The sequence below is a fragment of the Podarcis liolepis genome, assembly GCF_965112155.1.
Source record: "Podarcis liolepis genome assembly, chromosome: Z".
Lineage (NCBI taxonomy): Eukaryota > Metazoa > Chordata > Lepidosauria > Squamata > Lacertidae > Podarcis > Podarcis liolepis.
This window is the reverse complement of record NC_139570.1, coordinates 15818450-15845533: the sequence shown is the minus strand read 5'-3', so window position 1 is coordinate 15845533 and position 27084 is coordinate 15818450. Positions and strand designations below refer to the sequence as shown.

The 27084-nt window shown below is 37.9% G+C and overlaps 1 protein-coding gene across 9 annotated transcripts in view; it reads right to left on the bottom strand.

The window, feature by feature from the left end:
- DIAPH2 (diaphanous related formin 2) overlaps positions 1 to 27084 on the bottom strand; it is a 359470-nt gene that overhangs the window by 194517 nt on the left and 137869 nt on the right. For all 9 annotated transcript variants that reach the window (XM_083484624.1, XM_083484625.1, XM_083484618.1 and 6 more), the window contains 2 exons: positions 19926 to 20165; positions 14706 to 14835 (listed from right to left, as the gene is read on the bottom strand). In XM_083484624.1, the coding sequence (XP_083340750.1) occupies positions 14706 to 14835; positions 19926 to 20165 (370 nt within the window). The remainder of the gene's footprint in view (positions 1 to 14705; positions 14836 to 19925; positions 20166 to 27084) is intronic.

Sequence of the window (27084 nt, the reverse complement as noted above, 5' to 3'; positions counted from 1 at the left end):
TTACATTGGTTGAAAGTACAATACACACCACTAAATTCAAAAGCTGTAGCATTTTAATCCCAGGATGTTAATTAGCAACTACTTTGGACAATGCTGCAAACAATGTCACCTAATTGTCAGTCCCCCATCAAATTAACAGTCTAGTTTCACTGTGTATGAAAACTGAAACATCTTCGTGTTTGTGAGGACAGAGTTACAGTCATTCAAAACCATACATCAGGATAATTTAAGTATTTTTGATAAATATCAATGCAGACCTAGGGTTTCAGTTGGTAGCTCTCACATGAAATGAAACACAGGAATGCCTTAGAAAAAAATCCAAATTTGTTTGATCTGAACATTTTAAAATTAAACATGACTATCTTTAAATTAATGGAGCTTCTATTGCAGGTATAGCCAGTGTGGTGTCCTCCAGATGCTGTGGGCTTCCATCAGTCCCAACTAGTAAGGCCAACTGTCAAAGACAATGGAAGTCACCCTGTTCTGCTGCTCCTATGTTTGATGTTGCAGAGCGGGAGTGTTGACGGGGTGGGGCGGGGGAGAGCTAGCATCATCACCATTCTGGGTAGGTGGAAATGTTGAAAGATCTCTGCCCAGAATAACATGATGACAGGGATCAACTTTGCCACTATTCCTTTATCATGTTGCCCAATACGCACAAGGGGCATCTCTTAGTAACAAATAAGCAGGTTCAGAATGTTTTGGTTTTTATTCACCCCCAAAAGCCCACCTATACAACACAGGGAACAGACTCCTGAACACTAAATAAATAAATAACCATACTAAGGATGATGGAAGAATTGGGATGTGGTGCATCTTTGCAGATACTAAGGTTTGAAATAGTAAGTAGCAAGAAGATTATCTGACAAAGTGACTTCTTGTAAAATCTTCAAACAAACTAGGATTCACACTTATCAAATAACGCAGTGCAATCCTGTGAAGTGGAATGGACAGTCATAGATTTACCTTGGGCTACTTTCAGAAATCTCATTTTTGTTAAAAAGAAAATGTGTTGTAAATGCACAGGAAAAGGATTTCCTATATAAAAATGACTTTTTTGTTGTTGCCATCTATCATTTCTTATTTATGCACTTTTCCTGTTTTTAAAGTATGAATCTCTATTTTATAATTTAAATTCAATGAGTACATTAATGCATCACTGATGTGAGGAATGCAATCTACTTTGCATTCAAGTAAAAGCAAACATGTTGGATTTAATGATTGTGGATTGTACCCTGAAAGCTTTATATTCACATAGCCCTGAAAAATTCTAAAACTTAAAGTCATAATGGGTACACATTTATTTATTAAACCTTTATTGCTACTTCAGTTATAATTTCAAGTAACTCTAAAGAAAGAATAAACAGTTAAAATGTGAATTAAAAACCAAAATCAATGCAGCATAAGACAGGCAGCAGGAATAAAGATACATCTAAAAAACTTAAGAAAATGAGGTTTGTGCCCAGAGCCAAAAAGACAGTAAGATAGGTGGCAGACAAATTCATCTGGGGAGAAATTTCTAACACTATCAATGAAGTCCTCCCTCTGGTAACCACTTGTGTCAAGTAAGATTATCAGTTACTCCAACCCTAAATTATAAAGCGCTTTAAAAGTTGAAACTAGGGCCTAGAAACAGGTGCCAACACAATTGTCTTAATTATGATCTTAACACCCAGTTTGAGTAAGCAATTTGGCTGCTACATTCTGCACCAATTATACTTCCCAATCTTCAAAGTGAGCCTAATGTATAGCGTGTTACTTAGACTTAAGTTTATATGTATGTGTGCATTAATACAATGTAAGAATTGGATGCAATTTGTATCCCACTATTCTTACAAGGAGTAAGGTATCCATGAATTACCCTCTTTTTACTTGTTCTAAAATGGCTCTGAAGTTGACTTGAAATCTCCGTATTATCAAATAGTGTCAAGCAATAAGAACAGAAAATGAATTGTGAAAGCTGGTTTTAGCATGTAAAAGGCTTACAGAAAAATTAAGAGAGAAGCCAGGTATGTTCATGGAGTTCAGGCAAAACAGTACGATACAAATGGACCTGCAGTCCTGAGAAGTGCTATCCAGATCCAAGCAAGATTAAGCTAATTCAATACAAATAAGATAGTAGCCAGATTTTGAAATATTGCAGAAGCACTCCAAGCTCCCAAACTACCAAATGACTTTTCAAATGCTACATTTAATGGATTGTGCAGCAATGAAAATTTCATATAAGTGTCGTGAGAGACTTGTGAACAGTAAGGTCATAAGACATGAAATATATAACACTAAGCCAATGTAATCATAAAAGTCAAAGCAATTATGCTGTTACTCTGAAAAACCAAAAGCAAACACACACACACAAACAAATAAACTGGTCCAAATACCCATGTTTGAATTAAAATAAACGAATAAATATTCACCCAGGGGAAAACAAGCTAATCTATTGTTGCAAAAGGACTTAATTGTTACAATTTCTTTTTAGCATTTAAGTGGTCTTTAAACATAAAAAGGCTCAAACATCTAATTCATCTAAAGGTAAAGGTACCCCTGACCATTAGGTCCAGTCGTCACCAACTCTGGGGCTGCGGCGCTCATCTCGCTTTATTGGCCGAGGGAGCCGGCATACAACTTCCAGGTTATGTGGGCAGCATGACTAAGCCGCTTCTGGCAAATTTTAGCATGCACAATAAAAATACTGTGAGAATCTACTTAAACTGTGGAACATTCTCCCTGCTTAAGTCATATCAATCCCTTGCATTCTTTGGCTAAATTTGGGCACTGTATCAAGTCATGATCTGCTCTAACCATAGTTTAGAACCCAAACGATAGTTTGATTTTCCAAATGCTGATTTGAAAAGCTGCTTGTCTGTTTCCCTTTTCCCATTGGTCTTTGGAAATGAAAATACAGAAACAAAAAAATCAAGCAAGGCTAGGTGAGTAGGATTTGTACTTTAGAAGCGAAAGACGGGGGGCGGGGAGTACATGGCTTTGTGGCTCAGCAACTGGCAAGGCCACATGTGCACCCATTCTATGCCACTCATTCTATGTATCACATCTGCACCACTCAAATTTCAGTTGTGTTAAATTTGAAGTTAAAGGCATAGTTGCTATAATTTAGTGAGAAATGTTTTCTGCTCTCATGATATGATTTATATTGGTGCTGCCATGTTGCCAGGAAATTAAAATGAAACACAGCAAGCATTTATGTGAAATCTATATTGCTCTGTGGTCTTCTGTTTGTACAGCAAGCCAAATCATGCAGTGAACTAGAAAAAATGAGCATAAGTTAAATGGAATCCCATTCTAACAGCAAGCTCTATAATCAATTTTGCAACACAAAACTGAGGAACGAAACAAAGCATGACTTACTTACAAATGCATTGTAGGGGGACATGAAGAAAATTTGTCTATTTTTAAAAAAAGAAACTGGCAAAATGGCAAGTGTTATCTGGATCTGAACAGTTTAATCAATGTAGTTGCATCAAATGTTATGAATTGGCCTTCCTCAAGGCAACTTCTGATTAACCTAAAAAAGTCCCATAGGCTTTGGTATCTTCTAAATTTCATTTCTACCATACAGAGTTTGTGTAATCACTATTTAGTCAAATTTAAGTAGCTCTATATAATTGCCAACACATTGTTATATTCATATTTATAGCAGTGATAGATGGAAATTCCACAGAGCTATTTCATTTGCTCTCCTGAAGTGCCAGTTCCACTAGTGTCCTCCCAAACCCGAGTCATTTCCAGTCATCTAATCACCTTAAAAACTACTACTTAACATTTAAGAAATGGTGTCCAAGTTTGCTTCTCTTCTCTTTCCTCCATATTACTTTTTCCTTTTGTTTCATGCATTTTAGATTTTAAGCTTAACCGTATGTAAGGTGCTATGGGAGCCTTTTCAGCTGGAGAACAGGGTTAAAATGTTCTAAATAAACAATATACAAATTACTGAATTGTGTTTTCATCTATAACACCTGTGAAAATTGATTACATTTACATGTCATCTTTCTTCCATCATGAAACACCAGGCAGTGTACATGTGGTTCATCCAGGGAGTAAACATACTAGGACCTGCCTAGCTTCAGAATGGTGGTGGCTTCAAATTGGAATTTAGATGCAGCTAATGGCTGACAGCTTCTATACCAGGGAGCTTCACCTCACATATTCAAAATTAAGCCATACAATTAAACAATCCCATTAAAACATTAAATATAAGATTCTTAATTAAAATATGCAATAAATCCTATTAAAAAACCACAGACATGAAAACATGACTCAGGTTCAGAGATCAAAGAAATGTCTCTATGCAGGAGCATTTTGAAATAACAGCAGAATACCAATACAGGTGTGGCCTTGTATATAAAGTGCATTACATAACACTGTTATCAACAGCAAAAAAGCCCACCTCTGCATGCTAACAAGCTGATAATCATCAGGCCATGGAAGGAGTAACTGAATTCCACTACAATGGTTGTGAATGTGATCCGTGCGGGAGGCACGTTTGCAACCCGCAGCATTCGCAATCCGCAGCGCTGCATCTGTGCATGCGCGGGTCATGATTCGGCGCTTCTGCGCAGAAACCTGGAAGTAACCCGTTCCAGTACTTCTGGGTTTGGCACAGTGTGCAACCCGAAAACGTGTAACCTGAAGTGTCTGTAACCCGAGGTACCACTGTACTGAATTTACTGATCATTTATTTGAAAATATGGAAATCCATCCCAAATAATAAAGCACTGTCCTTTTAATCTGCAAGTGGAATCAGAGGAGGAAAGGACTCTTGACAGACTAATACATTGTGTTAGTCTGCCAATGAACTCATTTATATATCACAATAATCTTCCGATAAAGCATGCTGCTCAATTGCTCCCACTTCACTCCAGCCAAGAGAAAGAAGTCTGCCCCCCCCCCTTTTAAAAAATGTAGTAATCTGCTAACTAGGCATGCTTTCACACATTTAGCACTTGTTGGCAAGTATGCTACAACTGTTTTCTTCCTGTAGAATTCTCTAAGCTTGTAGAACACACAATTGTTTATACTGAGCTGGTTTGCATGTCATAATAAGCCATGAGATGCTCCTGGCAGGGTGGAGTGATCAAGCTGCATGCATTAGCTACTCATGGATTACTATAATATGCAAACCAACTCAGTGTAACACACAACTACTGTGTGTTCTACAACTCTAGAGAATTCTACAGAAAAAGAAAAATCTTTTTACAGCCTAGCTGCCAAGAATCTTCCACATGTGAACACAGCATAGGATAATATTAGATTTCTAAAAATATTCCATTTTATTAAAAAAATGCCTTATGATTTTTAAAGATAAAAAAATGTTACCTGCTATACAACCTTCTATATGAATTAATCTCACACATAGCTCTTTGAGAAAGGTCTTTTATCTGTAGCCTCATAAAGGTACTAATGAAACTTTCATGATATAAATGCTTTTTGTGTGTGCATACACATGTTGGCTTGTGTGCTGTGGGGGTTGGTTTTATATTGCCTAGTTTTGCTTTTTTGTGCACATATTGGCTTGTTTTGCATTTTTAAGATGTGCAGGAATGAATTTGTTCACTGAATTAGAAAAATAATAATAAAGAGGTCCAGTGCATTCTGATTAGAAAGCCTGTTTAAATGAATCTGCTTTAAAATTGTCAGTGTACAACTAAAGAGGGTAATACTGTTCCACAACAGTTTAATTAGCACTTCAGGTTTTGTCTGGTTCCCACCACCCTTCAGATATCAAAGGACTGTTTCTTCCTCCCAGGGAAAATAAAAAAGACAGTGGGAAAGGGAGCACTTGAGTTCAAAAAGCCCTAGTTTAATAGTGACAACACAGCTATGGTTTTTAATTAAGGCATTACAACATCCAGCCATTCAAAGCAAGGCACACACTATTTGGAAGACCTACAGTAAGCACTGCATTAAAAAGGCAAAACCAATAAATTAAAGGATTACTGCTACTGACCTGATTCCTGTCAGTTCAGGTGGCACAGTTAAACTACTACAACAATCTGAACAATAATAAATTGTAGCCATTTTCTGAATAGCATATAGAAGTGTATAAAACTACATGGTACAGCATGAATCAAGTTATGAGGACCCTTAATTAAATATACAAGCCCGAACTTCATCATAAACCGCACCCACTTGTCCTGCTTAACTATTTTAAATGAGAAAACAAAGTCTTTGTTCTGTGGAGTTGTATTTCTGCTGCCTTTTTCAAAACAAAATAGACAAACACCTTCAGCAATATCATTTTCTTCTTGCTATACAGTGGTGCCCCGCAAGACGAATGCCTCGCAAGACGAAAAACTCGCTAGACGAAAGGGTTTTGCGTTTTTTGAGCTGCTTCGCAAGACGAATTTCCCTATGGGCTTGCTTCGCAAGACGAAAACGTCTTGCAAGTTTGTTTCCTTTTTCTTAACACTGTTAATACAGTTGCGACTTGACTTCGAGGAGCAACTCATAGAACGCGGTGTGGTAGCCTTTTTTGAGGTTTTTGAAGACTTTGGTGATTTTTGAAGCTTTTCCAAAACTTTCCCGACACCGTGCTTCGCAAGACGAAAAAAACCGCAAAACGAAAAAACTCGCGGAATGAATTAATTTGTGTCTTGCGAGGCACCACTGTACTTCAGAGAGGAGAGATTAAGAAAGGGAAACATCACTCAGAACTGGGTTCATTGGGGGGAGGGGAGACCTTCCAGGCAACTGATGATACTTTATTCCTTTCACTAATGAAACTCTCCTTGACTAATGAAATATCTGCTGTAGTCCAGCTACAGAGATTCACAAAATAACTTTTCCCATTCATCTTGTTCTGGTCTAGAACCTATCCTTCAGCCACCTACTTTATTCTACTGTATAAGGGATTTTTCAGAAATTTGTTCACGCTTTCATGTTTTGATTCTGGACCACCTAAGCATTTTTCTTTTCCACAATATATAATACAGCCAACCCTCCTCTGTGTGTCCCTGATGGCCTCACCCTCATTCCTTTTCTGTAGCTAAAGGATGTGCTCACCTTGGAAGTCAAGTTTCTTTTGGATGCTGTCATTGTCTCATGCATGTAGCTAAGGGTGGAGGTGATGCCTTCCCTGGATCCACAAAAATGTTCTCTTTTGGGGGATATATCTACCCATGATTTCCTAGAAAAACTCAACAATTTTGGCTCCTCTCCAACAGAAATCCTGGCTATGACTATGCATAGTCCCAGGTGTAAATTAAACAGTAAGGAAGTTCCATCCGACTAGAAAATTCACTAAGCACATGCAAAGAGATTCTTAAGACAGCTGGAACTACTGGATGTTTTAAGAGGATTAAACCAAATGTTGGTTGAGGTGGGCAGGTAGCTAAAGCTAATAGGCAGAACTGAATAGATAGCCTCAGAAAACAAAATAAAGCTGAACTGGAGACCAGCCAACCACATGGCCACAAAGAGGTAGAGTGGCGAGATCTAACATGGGGGTGGGGGGAGTCAGCCTCCCCAAGAGCCTTCTAAAGCTGTAGAAAGGGAAAATACTAAGAGATGCACTACCCACTGTAATTTAAATAATGCTGTAGAGGTGGGTGAAGAAATCAAACTCTTTGCTGCCAAGAGATTCAGATAGCGACACATTAGAAAAAAGGGGAGAAAAACTTCTTTCCCAACTCAGATTAAATTATTATATTGGTCATATTCAGAAGATGGCCAAGATGCTGCGGTCATCCCAATTCCACTCTTCTTATTTTTAAGTTACCTTATCTCTCACCACTACTCATTGTTCAAGAGCCATCACAAAAACCGAAGTTATTATTGCTGTGCAGGAGATTGATTTTGCTTTGCAGGGGAGGGGGCAGAGTTTGCAGGAGGAAGAATGACAGCAATGAGAGTTGTATTTCATCCCCATAACCCATGTCCAATCTTTCACTATCAAGAACCAGTTACTAGTCTAATCAGGTACAATCAGTGACACAGTAAACACCCTTCTTCAAGTAGAGAACCTTCAGTTCAGCTAATCTTTACTGCATCATTATTTTGAAAATACCTGAAATATTGTTGTTTTTAAAGTGGAGAATACATGCTTTTCCAATAACATAAAAGTGCATTTAATCATTTTTTCTTCCCACCTCACCAAACATTTTTACTGTATTAAGGATTTTCAAAGCAGTATCACCAAAAATTGAGAAATAAAAATCCAATTATGAAATACAAAATATTAACTTGTTCTTATGGTTTCTTTATATGCACTGTCTTCAGATTCCTAGCAACAAAATTAAATTTAATTATCATTAAATTATCCTGAACAGAGCATACTTTGAAGGCTTCCAATACACAAATATATTAAAAGTTTAAATTGAACAAATAAGCCGTCCTTGAAGTTCCTTGCTGACATTTCTATACCAAGGAACTCTGAAATGTCCACTCATGTTTCCTCTATCAATGTCATTAAGTGTCATTTACATGACAATGCACCATTGATTACTGTTCCTTTACTGCATATTTCTCATTGAAAGATATTAATTACCTCTTCCCACCTTTTCTCTCGACTGCATTTCAATACACGATGACTCAACAACTGTGACAGTTAATTGGTTCGCAACAGTTTAAGCCTTTGAAAAGAAACCATCCTAAGTGTTTTATAATTCAAACCTCTGGTTCAGTGGTAGAAAAGATAAGGGGCATACTTTTATCAAATATTTCCCACCCTGATGTATAATCAAATTATAAAAAGCCAAACCTTGTCACCATTCTTATTGCCCATTTATAAAATAAAATATAAAGCTATATATATATATATATATCTGCAGCAATGGCCATCACAACCACTTAGCTCCACAACACAGTATTCTGGACTACTATTCACTTTTATTAACAAGACAAAAAGCATATAATTATTATTATTCCCTTCTAGAGGAGTAGGCATGTTATTCTGTTGCAAGAAAAGCAAGCTCTTGCTGCATCTAAAGGACAAATAAATTTATTATTGCATCTGTTTGCACTGAAGAGAGTCCACTTCATCAGATGCACAAAAGGTTATCCTTGGTTGGATATACATAGCCACAACCAGGGAAAGGAGTTGTGAAAGTACAGTTGTACTCACCTGAAATGTAGTTTTCCACTCCCACATAAAGGTCAGCAGGATGGGTTGATGGCTCTACCCACTTGGTCAAAGGCAAGCTGCAAACTTTCAGGGACTAGGGCTCCCATCATGCAATTCTGAGACTTGCCAAGCTCAAGAAAACCAAGAATCATGGAAAAAGGAAACAACCCACCTCCCAAGAAACTAAAACTAACTTTAACTGAACCTACCCTGTATCTTTGCTGAGTTGGGGGGGAGTGATAAAGCCTTTAAAACAGTTGAGAGCAGGAGAAGTAGAGGCGGAGGGTGCTCCAGAAAAAAAGGAATAAAGGCAAAGCGAAGCAGAAGAAAATAAAGTGAAAAAAAGACAATGACTAAGCTATTCTTGCTATTAAAGGTCTTAGTGCCAAAGAAGGGAGGAACCTGATGAAATCAACAGGAGCTAATAGCGACTGTCTGCACATGACAAAGGCTGCAGCAGAACTGCATGATGGGAGCTGTACCTCTAAAACTTCGCTCCCTGACTTTTATCAAAGGGGTGGAGCCATCCTGCTGACCTAGAACTGGGAATGGGAAAACTACATTTCAGGTGAGTACAACTATACTTTCACAACAAATTATTAGTTTATTTTACTGCATTTGCACACTGTTTCATAATATCTCAGGGTGCTCCACAATAAAGGTTTGTAAGAAACAAAATTACACACAGAGAAATAAAAAGAAACTAAAAGCACTTAAAACCAATTAGATAGATATTCTCACCAAACAAAAAATAATATCTATGCATTATTCCTCAAACCTTAACTGGTGAAAAATGAAAAATGAATAATGTAAATACATTATGAATAATGTAAATACATGAGAGCATGCATCAGGATGTATGCACATAAATGCATTGTTATCAATTTACAAAGTCCTAAGAAACAACTGTTAGTTAAAATGTGCTGTCCCAAAAGCCATTCAAAGAAAGAAATATATGTGGATGTCAACTACAAATTCATTGTCCTCTCCCATAGGAACAGTTAATACTTTCATGGGTTATGGATATCCAGTTAAGTCACATCAAATATACCCCACTATGGAGTAAGGAGAAAAGTGTTTTACCTAAACTACTGCATAGCCTGACTATCCTTCATTCCCGTGTTTGAGGAGGGATAAACTCGGAAGGGATAGTAACTCAAAGCCACCAACTCCCAAAAAATTACAAACAAAAGGGCAGTAACAAACTAAAACAAGGATTAACAACACAAGCAGAAAAAAACTAATTACTGGGAGATGACATCTTATGTGTAAAGAACGCTACCACAAGCAGTAAAACAAAAATTTGGTGATACATTCTCATTCTCTAACACAATTGCTCCCATTTAAGGTTCCAGCTAGCTATGCCATGCTCTAGAATATTATGGCTGCTAGCAATGCAAAGAGGTCAATTCTATCTCCCAACTTCTTTCAGTTTCCAAATTTATCTTTTCCAAATGACACTCAACATTTCATTGCTCCTGATGACCACTGAGCATGCTTATTTCTCGGTCAGCTGTTTTCATTTGTACTTCTGCAAATCTGAGTTCCTTTGCAAACACTGATAGCTCAGCCTTGTTTGTCAGAAGCCCCATTTGGACTACCATATTTTTCGCCATATAGGACGCACTTTTTCCCCTCCAAAAATGAAGGGGAAATGTGTGTGCGTCCTATGGGGCGAATGCAGGTTTTGGCTGAAGCCTGGAGAGCGAGAGGCATCGGTGCGCACTGACCCCTCTCGCTCTCCAGGCTTCAGGAAGCTCTCTGCAAGCCTTGGGAGCCCAGCGCAACTTCCCGCCGGGCTCCCAAGACTTGCGGACAGCAGCCTGTTCTGGGGGCGGGGGAAGATCGGGCTTCCCCCGCCCCATGCCTGGGGGGGAAATTTTTTTTTCTTTATTCCCCCCCCCCCAAAAAAAACCCTAGGTGTGCTCTATGGGCCGGTGCGCCCTATAAAGTGAAAAATACGGTAGTTTCTGTCAGTCAAATTCACTACTGAGGTATCCACAACTTGTGATACTTCATTTGGAGCTGAAATAATTATGTGTCTGTTTTTCATTTGAATAAGCTTATAGGCATATAACTAACCCCTTTCTTTAATAAGATGAAATATTTTGCTATGACTTAAGAACAGATTAATGATGATTCCGGTATGTTTATTATCTATTCTCTCAATCTCCTGACCTTTTCATATTAAAATATGACTTCCATGCTGCTCATACAGGATGGGTTATCTTATGTGCTATCTGAAACTTTGTTGTCCTTTTCTTCCAATTTCCCATACAATTTTTATACCCTTCTAAAAAAATATTTTAAATCCATAATAGATCAGTTGGTTAGAGTGCAGTGCAGATAATATCAAGGCTGGAGGTTCAATCCCCGTGTGGGACAACTGCATATTCATGCATTGGAGGGAGTTGGACTAGATGATCCTCTGGGTCCCTTCCAACTCTAGAATTCTAGAATTCTATTAAGTTAAAAAAGTATTTCCCCCTAATACATAATTAATTTTGCATAAAAGGCATGAGATCACATTCAGAGGCTCTCCTCCAGGTATTTCCTTCATGTGCAGTACAGTGGTGGCTGTGGAAAGAATTGTATGAATGCCTCTTACCTATTAGTGCATAGAGGACTTTAAAGCCCTGAGTTTAGTTGTTAAAGTATGGAATAATTTATGCTGCTTATCAGTTAACACTGTTTACAGAAAACTTAACTAGCTTTTATCTCATAGAACGGAACAAATTTAACTGAAGCAAAGCCGACCAGATTTATACAAAAAAATTAGGATTAATAGGAACTTCAGATCCATTAATAAATGTTTCCCCCGCCTACTGATGCAATGGCTTTAATTAAACTTCACCAACCCTTTTAGTTCAATCCCTTGAGCTGACCTCTCACACACTAGAGGTTTTAAATCAAACTGCAAAAAAATCCTCAAAGCTGCAACTTAAAGTGTTAGCCACAGGAGAAAACCAATAAAGGATTTATCAAACATGTCTAGTAACCAGTAAGGCTTTGTAAAAGAGATTTTTTTTATAAGTTTATTTTAAAAATAAAAAGAAACTCTATGAGTAGCCTACCATGTCTATGGTAGTCTATTGTAGTCTATGGTAGTCTACCATGTATTTTTTGCCCTATAGGACGCACCGCCCCATACGGCGCACCTAGTTTTTTGGGGGGAAATAAAGGGAGAAAAGAATTATTCCCCCCCCCACAGGCGCAGGGCTGGGGAGGGGGAAGCCCCCAGAACAGGCAACTCTCCGCAAGCTGCGGGAGCCCAGCGCCGGGCTCCCGCGCCTTGCGGAGAGCCGCGTGAAGCCTGGGCACACTGAGCTCAGCGCGCCCAGCCTTTGACATTCAAGCAACTCTCCGCAAGCCGCGGGAGCCCAGCAGCTTCGCGGGAGCCCAGCCTTCGGCATGCAGGCAACTCTCCGCAAGCCGTGGGAGCCCGGTGCTCATACCAAGAACTAACTTAGTTGGTCTTTAAGGTGCTACTGGAAGGATTTTTTTTATTTTAACTAAAAAACTGTTAGTGAAGGGAAATTAAGCACAAACACTGATCTGCATACTGGGACCCTGATTTGCCTCTGAGAGGAGCTCGCAGCTACTTAGCCTCCCTGCCCTGTATCATTCTGAACAAACCAAGATTTGGCTTAGAATGTTGTTCAAACCTGGGCCTGTTGTTAAGCTCTCCCCTTGCTAACCACTCAATCACTCAATGGAGCTCTTAGACACAAGCAGCAGCTCATGTTTAGGGTCTCTTCTTCAGATATCAAAGATGATAAGGGCCCAGGCATGCAACAGTGTAATAATAAAACACCATGGGGCAGATGCAGTGGCACAACTCTGCTCCTCAGACATTCTGTGTTATTTCTTTACAAACGATTAGATTAGATGGGGGCTACTATTCAGTACCTTCACAGGTTGACAAGCCCTATTTGCCCTTCACTTTCCATGTAGAAACCACCTTCTGGACTGTTGGACCCACTATTGGTATCTGCTCAATTCATGTGCAGGGTGAAGTCCCTAAGTCAGTGAGGGTTTGAGACCCATCAACTACCCTCACTTGCTTTAGCTGGCCAGTCAAATTTCCGGGGGTGTGGCCACTGTCAAACGTGGCAAGAGCAGGATGGGGACCAAAGCTGGAGAAACTACCCCAGAAGGTGCAAGGTGTGTCCCCCACCAGAGGTACCACCCCTCCCCTAACACCCCATATGGTCCATCTACGAGAAGAAAAACTCTGACCCTAAACCTCTGCAGTCTTGCGGGATATCTTCAGGAGAAGAAAAAGCCAAGGAGTAAACCCTACACAAATCCAGAGTAAAGTCCCGAATATGGTTGGATGGCACCTTCTACATCTCCTTCCAGCAACTCCTTCAGCCAAGCTAGTGCCAAACATATTGCTCTGCTATCCTTTGGACATGGGAGGCAGCAGTTACAAGTTAGCAATCTCTGCAGCCACAGCAGGTGCTGTGATTCTCCAGCAGTTTGATTTTGCCCCCGGAGGCACACTGCAATGTCTCCCGAGACAGACGGATGCCAACAACCATCCATTAATACATACGGTCCAAATACTTATGAAAATAGCAACTGGGTATAAACATCTATACTCTGCTTTTTTATCAAAATATTTGCAGAGCTATTTTCAAAAAGGCTGTGTATATGTGTAGATATTTGAAAACTTCCATAAATAAATAAATAAACAAACATGCCCAAGCAGTAGAAGATATTTATCATTATTTACTATACCGCTCCTTGTATTCTGAACCAAAGGCAGAGTATATTCTGAATTTTTAAGCATGGTACTTGATGGTGCCGATCAAACAAAAATTACATATTTATTGTCTGATTCTGACAAATTCATGACAGCAAAAGTTACAAGTTTTGCTCAGCAGTTCAAAAGCGGTGGATAAATTTTATTTAGGCTAATATGGTAAATTGCAATGATTTAATTGAATTTTTTAATTTAAACATTTATCTCAATGCTTTTAAATGTATTTGCATATTCAGTGCATTCGCCTAGATAGATAGATATAGATAGATAGTTTTATTACTTTTTAAACTTTACTATATAGTATATCAGTAGTATTATGGTATGGTAAGCCAGTATACCAGTAGTATTATGGTATGGTAAGCCAAATGTAAATATATATCTATTCAACAACACTGTTCTTCAATATTATATCAGTGTTTTTTTTGTTTTTTGTTTATTTATTTATTTATTTATTTATTTTTATTACAACAATAAACAGTGTGTGTTGTGGAAAAGATGTTTTACAAAATTATGTTGCTGCAATTAATACTCATTTAAGTAGTTTTGCAACAGATAAGGAAAATCATCATTGTGAGCATTATAATTGCACATGTGGATAATAAAACTAGGTAACAAGCTAAATATTATAATGGTACCAATGTTACATGGTGCTATGCTGTGTTATTACTGTTAGTGCTTCATAGAAAAACATTTCCTCCCTTTTCCTTAGGTCAATAAACATCTAGAAGGGAAAAAATGTATCTGCGAGGATTATTAATGTTTACAGGTTACATAATCCTACAATCTAAAATGAAATGTTCCAAGCACATTCCACACCTAAGTAGATACGAATTACTCTTAGTGCCTTATCTCGCCATATACCTTTGCTTGCGCTCTCCACATGTTCAAGTTCATCTGGGAATTTTAAGATGTCCCGATAATTCTCTTCACAAATTTCAGACAGAAAATGTAACAGTGTTGTTTTTTGATCAGAGGATTTAGTATCTCTAATCTGTAAAAGGAAAAAGAAAAATAAGGAGGGAAATGCATTATTCCTTAGTAATACATTTCCTGTTCTTTTTAAAGAGACATTTTCATCATTTTACCCACAGTCCTGCATCTGCTTCCAGCTCTAAATCACACCATTTTCAAGGTAACACTAGACACATAATGTGGTCTTACAAGATTTTTATCCTTAGGTTAGGTTACACAGGCTGGAAAAAGAACAAGCAAACATAGAAACACACACACAGAGAGAAGTACTTTACATACTGGAATGTTTGGTATTCACTGATATTTGCACTGAACATAATTTAGGTCCTGAAGAAAAAAATAACATTCCTGACCTCCTAATCACAGTCTGCACTGAGCCTAACACTAACTGCAATGTTCAACAGATACTTATATTTTTTAATTCTCTAGATAGAGAACCATTATTACCATTAGCATAAGTCAGATGTAATGGTGCACTATGGTTAGATCTGACTAGCCAAAGGCAGGATTTTGCACACAAAACGGAAGATTAGACCATATGAGCTCATGGCACACTTCTAATTCTCCTGACCGAATGAAGGTGGTTACTGTACTAAACTATAGGTTTGATTATTAAACAGATATTTAGATGTTTTGCAACCACATGTTCAACTTGATGGTCTGCCACACAGCGGTGTGAGGGCACGCACTATTACATGTCTCAAAGTGAAAAATAGCACCTAGTCACTTCAAAACTACCAACAAGATGTAGTAAGCTCCTGACTGCTAATGCAGTTTTGCTTTCACTCAAATATTGCTTCTTTCTGTATCATATTTGTATAAATATTAACTGTTCAGTGAATCAACAATCATGAACACTTCAGTGCATATATCAAAACTACTGCTCCTGCTTGCCAGCCTCGATACAGTACATGAATTCTAATGGCAGTCTCCTTTATTTAAGCAAAATTAAGTTCTGTGCTCGCTGCCAAGGGTTGTTTACAAATCACCGCTTTCTTCAATAACACCACATGCTGCAATATAACATCCGGAAAGATAATGCATTTTTAAGGATTTGCAATCAACATAAAGACATTAGTTTTGTAGCTAGCACTAGGCAGGTTTAATACATGCTTTCCTGGATGTATTTCTACATCTGCCACTAAACAATGCCCTTCCCCACTGCTCCATAACTAGATCAGTCTAAGGACAGATTTGCAGAAACAACCAGCATTGTGGTAGCTGATTTCAAAGCAATGTATTTGGCAAGGTGTTCATGTATAGCATCCATTAATCTGAAACTTGGGGTTTTCACTGCAAACCTCTTCCTAAAGTGCTATCTGTTGGTTTTGTAACATGTAATAGATGGGAAACAAGTGGGGCATGGTAGCGAGGAGAGAAGAAAAATGTTGAGAGAGAACTTTTATTCAATGAATGAAACAGTAATAGATGATTTATTTTTAAACAAACTGCACTGAAGGCTGTTTTAAAAACATCAGCCTGAGCTTGGATCGTAATTAGAATAATTTGAAGACATGAGTTTCTATAACAATGGCAAATACACTTTCACTTAAGCACTGCTGCAGATCACCACTATAATGAACTAGCAAGCAATAATAAACAGCAAGTCTCTGCCTACCATCAAGCCTACTGTGTCTAAAACAACATCTTCATTCCAGTTATTTGCCTTTTCTGTTAAGTATTCATAGGCACATCGGCAACCTATAGTTGATTTATACCCTACAGAGGATTCTTACAACCGTATATTAGTGGCACAATTATAGTTTCATTTGACATTTTGACTCAATTGCTTAAAAAAAAATCTTAATGATTATGAACTGTTACTTTTTAATTGGCCTCAATGCAAAATGCATTTGATGAATACAACTGTATGTACACAACATAATGGCAGACTACGATGGAAATAACTTATGTTTCTTTCAAAAAACAAAATGACAGATTCTCATCTCAGTTTTCTAGATGGCTACTAAAGCTCGCAGGTCCCAACATAAGCAAAATCTGTGGACATCATTTTATGGCTAGGGTGAAGAATGGGAACAGGCTGAAGTGTAAACCATTAAAAGAAGGCAGGACAGATTTTGCAAATGTGCAATTATAAAATGTATGAGGCCTCATTAACAATTAGTTTTTTTCACCCTGTAATCCTTATCATAGACATTCCTCTTAACATCTTAACCTACACACTTCAAAAAGCTTGCTGATGACCTTGCCATAGTTGCACATGCCCTGCTTATATCCAGACAAGACTATATTGCTATGTGCTCTACATGAAACCACTTTACAAAAAGGTTTGAAAGCTCCAGCTGGTTCAGAATGTAACTTCCCAGAAATGTTCAGGACAAAGTGGCTCCATCACATATACTATATCAGCTGCAATAGCTACCTGTACATTTCCAGACCCAATCTAAAAGTGCTACTGGTGACATTTAATCCTAAATAATTGGTTTGCAACCAATTATTTGAAGGACTCCTAGCACCTGAACAAACTTTCCTCATATTTAAATTGGGGTGGCCAGATGTCCTTCTTTACAGATGACACTCCACTACAGTGGAACCTCGGGTTACGACGGGGATCCATTCCAGAGGCCCTGCCACAACTCGAAAATGATGCAACCCAAAGCATTGTGTCTGTGCACACGCACGGAGTGATTTAGCACTTCTGCATGTGCGTGAACCCAGAAGTAACCTGTTCCGGTACTTCCGGGTTTGCACCGGTCGCAAGCCGAGGGTGACGTAAGCCGGAGGCAACGTAACCCAAGGCTCCACTGTATTTGAAAGGCTCTCCAGTGCAAATCCAGTTTAAAGAGAATGAATGCTAAGAAGAGGGAGCAAGGGCATGAGACTATGAGATGCACAGGTTACTTGGCCGGTCTTCCCCATTATGGTAAGATGTTTTGTATTACTTTTAAAATTACAGTAATTATTTCTAGATTTGCATATACACATATAAATTAGCATTCTCTCTCCAACCCCACTTGGTAATCAAAAAATCCCAGTGCTATTTTATATAGACAGCATGACTCTTATATAAATATCCCAAGCAGGATATTATCCCAGTGGTGGTGTTCTCTGAAAGGCAGAGTCCTGGATTGTCATTTCATACAGCCATGTTCTTTCACTTATGTACTTAAGACTTTGTCTTAATGAAAATACTCTATGGCACACCCATTTTGAGACTTAACATTTCATTTACTTATTCATACTAAACTATCATACTAAGAATTTGTTAGAACTGATGTCAAACCTTTTATTGCTGAAACTGTCTCTTGCTACATGGTGAAGCAATTTGAGACAGCTACTGCAGAGATGTAATTGTTCATTACTTGGATTCCCACCTAGCACTTCTAATGGATTACTTAGAACTGTTGGTTCACCATCTCTGAAATAACGCATTCATAAATCCATGATCCTATACTGAAATGTGTGTGTGTGTGTGTGTGTGTGTTACTGCTTATGTCAGACTAGCATTTTGCAAAACTATTTTTTAGATCTACAGAACTGAGAAGGCCAGTTGTAACTGTTTGATATTAAGTTATTAAATTTCCCCTGTAATGTTATTTTTGACTACAAGATCTGTGAAGCAATTTTTGCTGAAGTAGCCAAAGTGGACTTTGAATATATGAAGAATTATGTAAGTTTTCAGTTTGGTATATTAAAAATTAGATCCGATCATAAAAGGGTTACTTATCTGTGGAAATTAACTTTTCCCCATTAGATATGTTTACTTAGAATGGATTTTAAATTGTGCCAACTGAATATCAGAACGGGAATTTTTTTTAACAGGCCAACAAATGTCCATTTTGGCACATATAGAGCAGGCCAGATCAAACACCCTGAGCCTTTATCCTACAGGACAATAAAACTGAACTAGGGATAGATTCCTCTATTTACTTCACAATTTTATAGGTCAGTCGTATGATTTCAAAATTAAATAGCTGCTGGTCAAAGTAGACAAGCTAATTAACTATTGGGTAGCTTTATATGCCCTGTAACACATATGTACAATCTTGTTGACAATATCAATTTTTACATACAGAATTTTTAATACACACACAAACATACTGTATGTAAAATTTGGGACCAAGATAGTTGCAACTAATTCCCCATGCTTCAAATTTAGCAGTGCACATGGGGATGGGGGAGGGAGACCTTAAAACCAGGTTAATCCATGATTGATTCATCTGCATGTCTCGGTATACAAAAAGATTTAAAGAGTAACCATTTTCATAACATGCATTTCCAAATGATGTTGTAATCTTTTACATTCACCCAAATAATTTTTCACTGTGATTTAAAATAATAATTTAAAAGAAAAAAAAACCCAAAATATGTGAAGCGATTACATAGTGTTTTCTATCTATTTCACAATGTAAATAACAAAACTTTGTGTGGGGCTTCTAAGAAATATTGTACCCAAACACCCCACCTGAATCCACAGTTGAGCAGACTTCTTTATAAAACATTTTTCAACTGGATATTTCAAAACATATTTTAATCAGATTTAAGAAAAACTTCTAGAACTTTCCAATCAGTATTAGATATATCACCATATTTTTCTGTGTATAACACCCCCCCCCCCGTGTATAAGACGCCCCCTATTTTTGGGGACTCAAAATTAAGAAAATGCACTATGCACTATCCATGTATAAAACGACATCTTATTTTAAACTTCAAAAATTTAGGAAAAAATATAGTCTTATACACGGAAAAATACAGTATTTTATTATTAACTTCACCGATGCCACACAGGAATATGGTGTTTCCGTCCCAACTCTACCAGATACTTTTCAGTGAAATTCAGGATTCTTTCCTTGGGTTGAACGTTCACATATCAGCCTAGCAGAAACATTTATTGATCTATAAGAGTAAGCAATGTTAACAAACAGACCTTCCATCTCACTACTTGCATAAGGTCGCCTGTGCAAGAGGGGCAAGTGCCAGGTAACAACTTGTTAGCTGCTCTTAAATTATTATTTCCAAGCTAATATCTGCCAAGAAATAAGACTGTATAGGTAAATATTCAGGAACCAGAGGCAACATTATAGCAACATTTAAAGATATTCAACACTACCACCAACAGTTACGTTATTTTGTGTAGCTTAGGCTTACCTTGCAAAGAAAGCTAATATTAAAGCCAAGTGACTGAGCATTTCTTGAGCCTGAATTCATGTAGTTTCCTATCAGTAGCACAAGTTCCAACAGTCTGCTAAAATTTTCACTCTTCTTCAGTTCCTCACAGGCGATTGTTACTGCCATGATGCCAGGCTTGATATTGTTTATGTGCTCTTCAAATGTAAGTTTGAAAAGGATGCCATTGAGGCGAGGCCGTAACATTTTCACCGAGCTCATCTGCAAGATTAGAAACAGCTTGTGGATTATGTGCAAAAACACTCTTCATGCAATACATCAGAACAAAATAAAAAAATTCCTTCCAGTAGCACCTTAGAGACCAACTAAGTTAGTTATTGGTATGAGCTTTTGTGTGCATGCACACTTCTTCAGAGAGAAGGTATAGAAGGTATCAACTACGGCAGACCAACATGGCTACCTACCTGTAATCAGAACAATATGATCACTTTTAAAATATTATTTTCCATAATGTATATATGCCACCTGAAAAGACATATTTGCTCTACTTCCCATAGTAGTTGTAGAAGCCCATGTTTCTTTATTCCTGAGACACAATTACTGCACATTTTTACCATTTAGGTTAAAAAAACAACAACCAGGTAAAGGACCCCTGGACGGTTACACCCAGTCAAAGGCAACTATGGGGTTGTGGTACCCATCTTGCTTTCAGGCCGAGGGAGCCAGCGTTTGTCCACAGACAGCTTTCCAGGTCATGTGGTCAGCTTGACTAAACCACTTCTGGTGCAATGGAACACTGTGACTGAAACCAGAGCACATGGAAACACCATTTACCTTCCAGTCGCAGTGGTATCTATTTATCTACTTGCATTGCTACGCTTTCAAACAGCCAGGTTGGCAGAAGCTGGGACAGAGCAATGGGAGCTCACTGTACAGCACTGATTCAAACCACTGGCCTTCCAAATGGCAAGCCCAAGAGGCTCAGTGGTTTAGACCACAGCACCACCTACGTCACTGTAAGCAGTATGACTCAAGGGTTTTACCATGCAAAAACAAAACTTTACTGATTCTGAGGACCCTTTCCCCTCCCTTCAGAAAATATTTCTCTTTTCTCCTCATGCCATCTTATTTTACCATCTTCATTCATCTCTATAATACGCAGCAGTGGGCTTTTAAACAGCATTATTCCATTAATCTCTGCCTATCCTTCACCATTTCCCCTTTCTTTGTGTCCTTTTCTCATGCTGTTGTCTTTTAGACTGAAAGCCTAGGGACTGGATCACTTTTAATATAATATCAGCACAATGCCTAGTTGTTGACATGTTTTAGTATCCTTGTCACTGATATTCACAATGTAATAACCTGTTGATTCTTCCCAACCGCTCTCATCAACCCCTTTCTTTTGTTCTTGCAAGGAGATAAAAGGGAACATCCCCATATAGCTCTATTTCCTTTTTCCTAATATTCACAAACTGTGTGATTCTTGCTCTCTTCTTCCCATTCCTGCTATTCAAAAGAAGCTACTGATAGGGGAAAGAAGGGTGAAAACTCTGTCAGGCAACTTAGAGTCCAAGCTTAAATCTTCAGAGGGCTGAATAAGACCAAGGGTGACACACACATTTCCAAATCCTGCTTCAATAATTATTTCATTTCCCAGCATAGATACCCCAGTTAGAAACACTAGGAGCAGAAGACACACTGTCTCACTTTGCACAGGATGCTAAACCAAACCATAGCTTAGCATAATTGTGTAGGCATCTGGAGAAATCATAGCCACTTTGCTCCTCCTCCAGTCCTGCTGGCATGGCTTGGCTTAGCAAGTTGTCAGAATCTAGATTTATGGCTTATCTTCTCCAGATAGCTGCAAGATGTAAACCCAATTTTAAAAAACAAAACCTTAGTTATAGCTCAACTAGAGCAGAACAAACCACAAGCTAGGGTTACACAATAACCAGAGCTCAGCTCACAACATCACAGCAGCAGGAAGACTGGATGAGGAGCAAAGTGGCCATAATCCAGGACAGGGGTCAGCAAACTTTTTCAGCAGGGGGCCGGTCCACTATCCCTCAGACCTTGTGGGGGGCCAAAGTATTTTTTTTTGGGGGGGGGAATGAATTCCTATGCCCCACAAATAACCCAAACAAACAAACAAATGGACACATTCTACTCATGTAAAAACACCAGGCAGGCCCCACAAATAACTCAGAGATGCATTTTAAATAAAATCTACTCATTATACTCATGTAAAAACACAGATTCCCAGACTGTCTGCGGACTGGATTTAGAAGGCGATTGGGCCGGATCTGGCCCCCAGGCCTTAGCTTGCCTCCTATCTAGGAGCTCACACATCCTCAAAAAACCATCATTTGGCTTAACATTGTGTGCAAACTGGGATATTTTGTGTTTAATGAAATAGTAACAAAAATTTAGCAAGAAAAGGGTAATAAACATAATATAGCTGTGTATACCACTTTGTAATTTCTGAGGGCCATATACTAATTACTGCACTTTTATTCATAATTTGAGATGTTTTCCAAATATATGCAATTTGGAATTATTGTTAGTTATTTAACACAGAACCAAAACAAATGAACAAAAACCCTCCTTTGATCAGGTTTATGGAAGGAAAAATATTTAAATAATACTAGCTTAACCAAAACTGTTTTTTCCCTTTGACATTAGGAGGGGAAATGACTCCATTATATTTTTAAGCCATGTTCACAGCCAGTCATGAATCTGTAGGAACATAATAGTTATTGGGGATACACAAATAATGCCACAGGCAGATAAAATCATTAAAAGCTTCTAGTCTCACAACAGCATTCAGCCAGACTAAGCCATATAAGCACCTAAAAGTATTTGATTGAAACCAGTGACAGTTGTCAGATGTGATCTTTTACTGCATTTCAGATGCCTTACTCTTTTTTTAATGATTCATTGCATAAGTGCTCTAGGTCACTGACCACAATTGTGCATTATGCAAGGGTTTATTTGTATTATGAGGTCATTGTCCATCAAAATGCTACCAAGGGAATTTCATTATTTTGAGTTGATCCTACACTTTATTAAAAGGGGGAGGAAGAGGCATTGACAGATTTTTATAACTGTTACAAGTGCGTTATTTCCCTATGGACCATCTGATTTATGCTTTTGCTACTTACAAGATTTCTAAACAGTGTTCCAGTCCTGTCACTGAAAATAATCAGACCTCCCTTTGAACAGATGGGGAATTCAGACAACCATATCCCCCTCTCCCAACAGGTTTAGTTTCTGAGCCAACACAAAGTGAGAATCAAGTGGAATTTGATGGTCTAGAGCAGGGGTAGGCAGAAAGCAGACTGAGATTTGCTACTGGGTTTCTGGGTCCTTTTCAAAAGATCAAAAAGTATGTTTGACATCTAATAGTTTAATGATAGCAACCATTTCCCCCTAAAAAATAGGATGCTAAAATGAAGAAAGCAAGGGGTAAGAGTGGAACCAGCAATCCCCACCCCTTTGAATGGACTGTGAGCTCATGATGGTGGCCTTCTTTGCTCATCAACATAAGCCAGAGTACTACTTACCACAGCTGCACATATGTACTGATTCCCCTTCAGGCTTCTAAAGACAGTCATTCTTTGGCTTAGCATGTTGGCCAAACTCAAGATCATAGTTAAGGTCTTTCTCCCTTAGCCATGACTTGTAACCACAGGGCAAAACTTGGCTATATGTTGTGGTTAAGGAGGAGAAACCTTAAACCCTGATCCCTGGTTTGGTTGACAATCTGAGCCAAATACTGATTTCGCTACTATGCTGACCTAAAAGACCTAGGGAGGGTGCAAAGCTGCAACAATCTCTTCAGCAGCTAGCACGTCTATGCTAAGCAGTGGTTTGCCTTGGTGTGGAATGGGAATTCAATCACTAAAAGCAAGTTTCTGATCTCAGAAGTGTCCTGTTTCTTATTAACATAAGAAGAGCCTGCTGGATCGGGCTGCATCAACCAGATGCCTACGAGAAACCCAAAAGCAGGACAGTAATTCTAACTGTGTGGCCACCCCTTTCTAAATCACTATTTTCCAATTTGGCCAAGAAGGTAGAATGGTGGGGGGGTAAGCAGGTCATGGAAGCATGGTATGTCCTTATGCTGTATAAAGGGATTCAAGATATATGTATAATAGAGCCATGCTGAGAAAATCTAACTTGTCTAAGATTTGTCCTGGTCTAACAGGGATTCTGTATATTTCAAAAACTCACTTCCAGCATTTTAGAAACAAGCACAGTTCCACTCAATTCACCCTCACTTGCTCTTTTTCTAAAGTACCAATAAGAAAACAGAAAAAGAGGCTACATTAAGAACTAGATAACACAGGAGGCATAATTTCATTGATAGTTATGGTTTGAAAGAGTTTATATGTATCTGATGGTTAAATTGGACACTGTTTTTTTGTAGGCTTCCCTGATGAAGAGCAGCAAATCGTCTACTAAATAATTAATAAATCAGGGTCTTGACTACTTAACTACTACACTTCATTATTAGCTTCGCTATTCTTTTCTTTTTTTGCACCGGTAAGAAACAAAACAGAAATCTTAGGATTTCATTTGAAGAGATTTGCAATACTGTGGCCTAGCACTTATTAGAAGTGTTTCTCAAATTTTGCTTCCTTTTCTTAGTATGGATAGGCGTAGTGTTAGCATTTTGCATTCACTGCTTTGTGGGAAAAGATTATTTGGTTCTGAAGAGCCCATTTAAGCAAGTTAAGTTTCTACTTTAATATTAAAATGCAGGCACCAGTAGGATGCATTTATTACAAGTGCTGGCATACTAACCAAGCTATATAAAGTGCTAAATAATAATGGTAATAATAATGGTAACTAATCATATAAGAAGGTGTTTGGAAATTTGATTATAGGAGCTGACAGGAAAGCAATATAATCAAATGAAGTATTATTATCATCTTTTTATTATTTTTATTTCATAAATTTTATACATCACTTGAATTTTAAAAAAATAAATCAAAGAGGTTTCACATAAAGATTAAAGTACAGGTAACTCACAACTTACACGTATTTACCCACATTTCAACTTTACACGGCTAGCTAAAATCACATAAATTAAATGCATGGAAGGCAAAGAGCTTAAAAGCTCATTTTGTACAAGCTTTACTTGGCATTGACACAGCTTTGAAACTTTCACACTTGCTTACTGTGCACTGGGATGCTCTCACAAGATCGTACAGGCACTCAGTCATCCTTGTAGATCTCGCGAGAGCCTCCCAGAGCACAGTAAGCAAGATGGAGAGCTTACAAACTCTCTGCCTTGCTTAGAGGGAAGGGCTCAAGCCCATCTGACGTGCCACTTCTTGAAGATAAGATTGGTTATGCGGTGGTTTTTGAGTATATGCTTTTTGCATATGCGCCCCATCCCCAGAACGTTAGTTCTGCTTAAAATGTGAGTTACCTGTATGTCACTAACCTATACAACTCACGGTGAATCGTTAGCAATAATATTGCTTCAAGATAACAGGTGAGTTTTTAATCTCAGAGGCTTACAATAGCACACTGTGGCAGCAAAGACTGGAAACTCCTCTTTGCTATCTGTCATTAAATTTCATCTCACTCATATTAGATGTGAAACTTCATTTGATTCTAAGATATAACTCCAAAAAACTGTAGTTCATTAGAATATATAATTCATCTTAATGCTTCATCTAAATGAAAATGTGATGCTCCAATTTTCATGCACAAATAAGAATATTAAGCTAATTAGTCTGTTATAATAAGTAACCTAATTACAAAGTGTGACTTTTCTAAATGAATTTTAAACATCTAATTCTGACCTTTATTAGGTTTGATGGGTATATTGATTATCCAATTAAAACCTTATATTAATAATTAACTTACCTAATTTGTATATGCAAATAGGTATACACATTCTGAAAAGAAAAACTTCAAATAGAAGGCAGCCTTTCAATCATCCTCTTCTTACTTAACCTGTTCTTAATAGCAGTATCCAGATTATTATAGCAAGAGGTCTTTTAGCCAAGCTATGATCTATAATTGCCACCTGAACAGGAGAAATCTCCATACACTGTCAAGTTAAACAGATTTTTTATTAGAACCTAATGCTTCAATTTCAGAAGTATGTGCACAGAATTGATTTCTCCCTCTTACAGAGAGGAAAAGAGAACACCCATGTACAGTTACACTAGGTGTATATACACCTATTTTGATACAGCTTGGCAAAGAGTTCCTAAAACATGCTCAATACAATAGAAAACTGTGAATACTCAATGACAATGCAATGTTATAAATGAAGTGGCTTTTCAAACATACGTAGTAAATCCTACAGACAGAAAAGCCTTGACATTGAGCTCTATTGCAATTAATTAGTGTATAGCCAACCAGAAGGGTGTGTGTGAATAGTATGGCCTTCTCACCATACTTCTTTCTTGATTCCCCCTTTGAAGTAATTCTCCTTTTAAAGAAGGCATAGGAGGTTAAATTTCCACATATGTATATAACATGTAGTTTGATAGTAACACTCTCTTCCCAAAGCAAATATAGGAAAAAAGCAGCTATTCAAAATCGGGATAAGCCTTAAGAAGGACAATGAGATATTATGCTAAGATTAATTTATTGTTTAAAATAGGGAAGAGCTGTGGAAGGCTTAGCTACCATGAATACGTTTCAAAAATAAAGATATAAAACAAGTGAGCATCTATCTATAGTAGGTAGAAAAGGGTGGAAATAGCTTTTGATTGAAGCTTCACAGTTTCCTGAAAAGGAGCATTTGAATGAAATTTTACACAAAGCAAACGGATTATATTGTAAAATAAAGGCAGAGAAGGAGTCAGAATGTATGCTGAAAATAAAAAGCACAGCCTTAGGCAAAACATTTAGTTCAAAAACACTTTATGAAGTCTATGTTCAGTGATCTACAGCCAGGTAAATCTTTATTCAATCCAGCAGAATTACTTCTGATATGTGCAAGGATAATGGATTTGGGTGTTTTCGGGTTGTTTCAAGTATGGATTTTCAAATATACACAATAACAATTCCCCCTTCTCCTAGGAACACCACCTGAACCTAATCTTAAAACTTAATTCACATGTTTAGGAACTGAAGGTGGCTTCACCCAGAAGTAACTAATATTCACATGCTACGTAAATGGATTATTACTTGGTCAACTATAGTAATCAAC